The sequence below is a fragment of the Hippocampus comes genome, unplaced genomic scaffold, assembly GCF_001891065.2.
Source record: "Hippocampus comes isolate QL1 unplaced genomic scaffold, H_comes_QL1_v1.1 scaffold299, whole genome shotgun sequence".
Classification (NCBI taxonomy): domain Eukaryota; kingdom Metazoa; phylum Chordata; class Actinopteri; order Syngnathiformes; family Syngnathidae; genus Hippocampus; species Hippocampus comes.
Genome location: NW_017805694.1, coordinates 199,269 through 203,350, shown reverse-complemented (window position 1 = coordinate 203,350; position 4,082 = coordinate 199,269). Strand labels below are relative to the sequence as shown.

Below are 4,082 nucleotides of genomic sequence, written 5' to 3'. Positions count from 1 at the left end.
AACTCCAACGGAAGGGATGTTTTTCATCCGTGCGCTAAATGCGGAATCTATTCGGATGCGGCGGCAGCTAAAAATAGCCGCAAATGGGGCCGGGGGATATTGCTTCCCCTCCACCTCCTCCCTCCGGCACGTCAGCGACACGCCGCGAGAACGCGCCTCCAGCTAGCCAGAAACATCCTTGCCGCCAAACGCGCCCGCGCGCTTGCTTCATGAAGGCGCTCAAGCGGAGAGGCTTTTCGAGGGGTCGGAGGCCACAAGTTGTGCGGCTGCAGACGAGGCCCGGCCGCTAAATCGCAAATCGCCGTCTTGCTCGCGGCGTTCGCTGGATCGACTGCTCCATCGAGACACTCGCGTGCACCTCATAGGGGTGCGCGCCGGCGCTCCAAGTGCACCCTTCCTGTTTGCAGTCATGCGTGTTTTTGGAATGCGGAGGACCCGGAGAAAAGCCACGCGGGCCCGGGGAGAACGTGCCAACTCCACACAGGGAGTCTGAAGCGGGGATTGAACCCAAGACCTCTGCACTGTGAGGTCGGTCGACGCGCTAACCACTGGCCCACCGGGCCGCCCTGTCGGGTGTTATCTTGAGCCAATTGTTTGTTGGTCTACTTCCAAAAGCAAAATTTTCATCCAACCCAAGTAAGCTCGCTTTCAAATGAAAAGACGTTTTTTGTTCGGAAGCGTTCCTTCGCTGTTAGGCCGAAAAACGTTTTTCCTGTTTTTGTGAGCTTCCAGAAAAACCCTCACATGCCACAAGCGGGCGCCAAAAGCAGCGCTTTTGGATGAAATCGGGTCACCTGACCTGCTTCGGGCATGGAAGAAAGAAGCGGGCGACTTTGCGAGCCGCGAAGGGCCGATTTGAAATATTGAACAGGCGCCCGCGCCCCACAAGAATCAGATGGAGGCTTGGCTGACATCGATGCGGAAGAGGAGAAACGGCTTCGACCGGTCCCCGGGATCCGCAGGTGTTGAGCGGGGCGGGCCGCCGCGCTGATTTTGTCAGCGCGCGCTCGCAGCTCATCGCTTTTCGACTTTGCGACTCCCCGACGGCATTTAGAGCGCCACGTCGAGCCGCCGTCGGTCGCGCAGTTGAGGCCCAAAAGTCACGTCATCCCGTAGCTTGAACCGGGCCGTCCCTTTCCCCGCAGAACCACGAGTTTGTGGACGAGCAGACGTTCCAGGCCAACTGCATGGAGATCTCGGTGATCAAAAGGTCGGGCTCCCGCACGTCGTCGCCGTCGTCGTCGCCGTCGCCGCCGCGCGGCCTGGGCTCGTGCTGCTCGCGGCGCCACCGGAAGAAGAACGGCTTCGGCCTGCCGAGCGCCAACAACCAGGAGCTGAGCACCATCCGGATCCCCGAGAGGCCCGTGGCCAACAGGTAGCCCTTCAGCGCTCTCCTTTTATCCTCACTCTGCATGATGTCGGGCCTCCAAGATGGCGGCCCGTCGCCCACCGAAAGATGGGCCGCCTGCCGGGATAACGTCGCTACTTTTCTCTCTCGTCCTTTACACGGGCACAAACACGCCGACGTTTCGTGGGGACAATCGTATCAAAGACAATCTTTCCAAAACCCCTTTTTCGGTCGCGCCGTCAGACGAGCCGATCAATACGGTTCCGTGTCTCGGACCTCGGCCGCACGACAAGTCCGAATCGTCGCGTGCTACGCAAGGCCGTCGTGAACGAGCAGCTGTCAAAAAGTCACGTCGACGGAGGCGTCATTTGCCCTCATTGCGTGAACATGCTCTCGGGCGTGTATCCGCTCGTCGCCTTTGTGCCGCTTTTTCGTTGGTGGAGCCCCGTGGTCGGCTCGCTCACTCGTGTGTTTGTCGCCGCGCTTGTCTTTTGCCAGCCGCTCCAGCCTGAACGCCAAATTGGACGAGACGATGCCCTTGAAATGCGACGAGGCTTTCGGCGGCCCCCGCATGGTCAGCCTGGCCGCCCCTCCGCCCACCTCGCCGGAGGGCGACGCCTCGTCCGCCGCCGCCCCGGCGTACTCTCGGAGCAACATTGTGCGTGTCTCGGCCTTGTAGACGCCCCCCCCCCCCTACCCCCCCGTGTTTCAAGGAGACGACGGGACCAGCGAGCATGAACCTGCCACCCGTCACCCCGGAGGAATTTGTTCCCGAGTGGTGATCTCATCTGATGTCAAACTCTCTCTCGGGAGGGAATGAGTCAGCGTGGATGACGACGACAGTGACCAGCACATCTTGTCCCATGCAGCACAACACATTGTTGCCACCGCGTACGGAGAAATTCTTGATTTTGGAATGTCTTTGTTGCGGTGGATTTTTTTTTCTTTTCTGGGGGGGGTCCTTTGATGACAAAGCACAGCGCACTCGTTGAATTCCCTCCCTGCGAAGGCCATTCGTTATCAATAGCGGTACCTTGACTTCCAAGTGATGAGGCCTCACTTGGTTGACGTTTTGCTTTGTTTTTTTTTCTTGCTTTTTGTGGGCCGAGATTCGACTGTGACATTTTGAGAAGCGCGAGCATTCAAGTGACACATCGAAAATGTCCTTATTTGGGGCAATAAAAACCGCATGCTTTTCCCCCATTGAACGCGATTTTAGATTGAAAGCAAATCTCGGCTATTTGGTGCACGCAATCATCGCGCGCCGCGTTAAGTTGAAATCAATCAAGACATTCTTCTTTTGTGAGCCGCCGCGTTCCATCGGCGGTGAGCTACTTGTGGAACGGACCCACGGGCTACTCATGTTGACTAACTCGTACCCGCTGGGAGCATTTTCTTCTTTTCGTGAGCCCAGCAAAAAGGCGGCCGTGTGTTTTTTGTCTTGCTGATGTTCATTTGCCCATCGAGGTCATTTTGCATCCTCGGTCGGCATGAAGCCAACAGACTCCGGTGAGGCGGCAAAACATTTTGCCATTTAAATCGCCAACGGCGCGCCAGTTTTCGCCACGCCGGGCCTGGCGGCGAGTAGCGCAAACTCACGAATACCGCAGCACTTTTTATTGCCATGGAAAAAAAGCAATAATCATGCAAACGCAAAGACGTGGGAGATCGGATTCAAAAGAAAAACCAAAACGGTTGAGTTTGCAAATGTCGAAGCGCAAATATGCGGGGGGGGTCGGCTGGAAATCCAAAGCGCGTTTGAGTCAGTCGAAGCGTTTCCGAATACGTTTCAAGCAGGTGCTGGCGCGATTCTAGTTTTCATTTGGTCTCTGTAGCGCGGGTGGCTGCGCGAGGTCTCGTCCGGTAAGCCGAGGTACCGCTCGAGGCATCCCATCCGTTTGGAACGGTTTCTCGCGCCTCCAGCCGGCGCTCTTGTAAACTGACAGAGCGCGCGTCCAGGGAGTCAAACTTGCTGTGACCAACACGGACTCGTCCGGTCCTCGTTCGCATCCTGACGTCGTTACTTGTGATGGGAAGGAGAAAAAAAATGTTTAAATGCGCACGCAAACGTGCGAGAGCCACCGCCGCAAATACGAGCGGCGGGCAGAAGAAAAGCCAGCCGGCGAGCCTTTGGAAGCAGCTGCAAAGAGATGGCGGGACTCGGTCGGTCCACTTCACCATTTTGTCGACTTTTTCGTGTTGTAAATATCGACGGGACTTGACCCATCGGGAAGTCGGATCCTCTTCTTTCTAGATCGACTTTGCTTCGGACAGTGGTCGGCGTTCTCTTTTTTTGTCCGTCCGTGCGCTTGGATGAAGCATCTGCATGCTGTCATTGCAAAATTCTGTTGGATTAAAGTTGGTCTGCGCTTCCTGCGGGCGGCTCGTCTGTCCAAGGAAATCGAGACGCTCTCGCGCACTTTTACCGCCGCGGCCGACGGTCGGTCGGTGCCACCCGCCAAGCGTGAGCCGGCGTGCCGTTCGGGATGTCCTTCGATCGGGCCCGCTGACAACACGTGGCCAGAAGCCTCCGCCGACGAGCCCGAAGGTCGGCGGCACGGAACGAGGCCCCAGAGGGCCGCTCGTTCCACCCAAAATAATGACGAGGCGCTGCGGGCGAACGCGTTTGGACCCGAGCGGCCCAGCGGGCGGCGCGGGTCTCTGGACAGGCCCGCAACTGCTTACGTCGATCCCGGGGCTCTTTTTTTTTTTTTCTTCCGTTCGGCGGCCGTAA

General features: G+C 57.6%; 1 protein-coding gene across 1 annotated transcript in view; it reads left to right on the top strand.

Moving 5' to 3' along the window:
* Positions 1-2,155, top strand: part of LOC109523001 (potassium voltage-gated channel subfamily D member 2-like) — a 34,822-nt gene extending 32,667 nt beyond the window's left edge. Inside the window, exons 5-6 of the mRNA XM_019881836.1 lie at positions 1,146-1,375; positions 1,847-2,155. Coding sequence (XP_019737395.1) covers positions 1,146-1,375; positions 1,847-2,027 — 411 coding nt within the window. The 3' untranslated portion in view covers positions 2,028-2,155. The remainder of the gene's footprint in view (positions 1-1,145; positions 1,376-1,846) is intronic.
* The last annotated feature ends 1,927 nt before the right edge of the window (positions 2,156-4,082 follow it).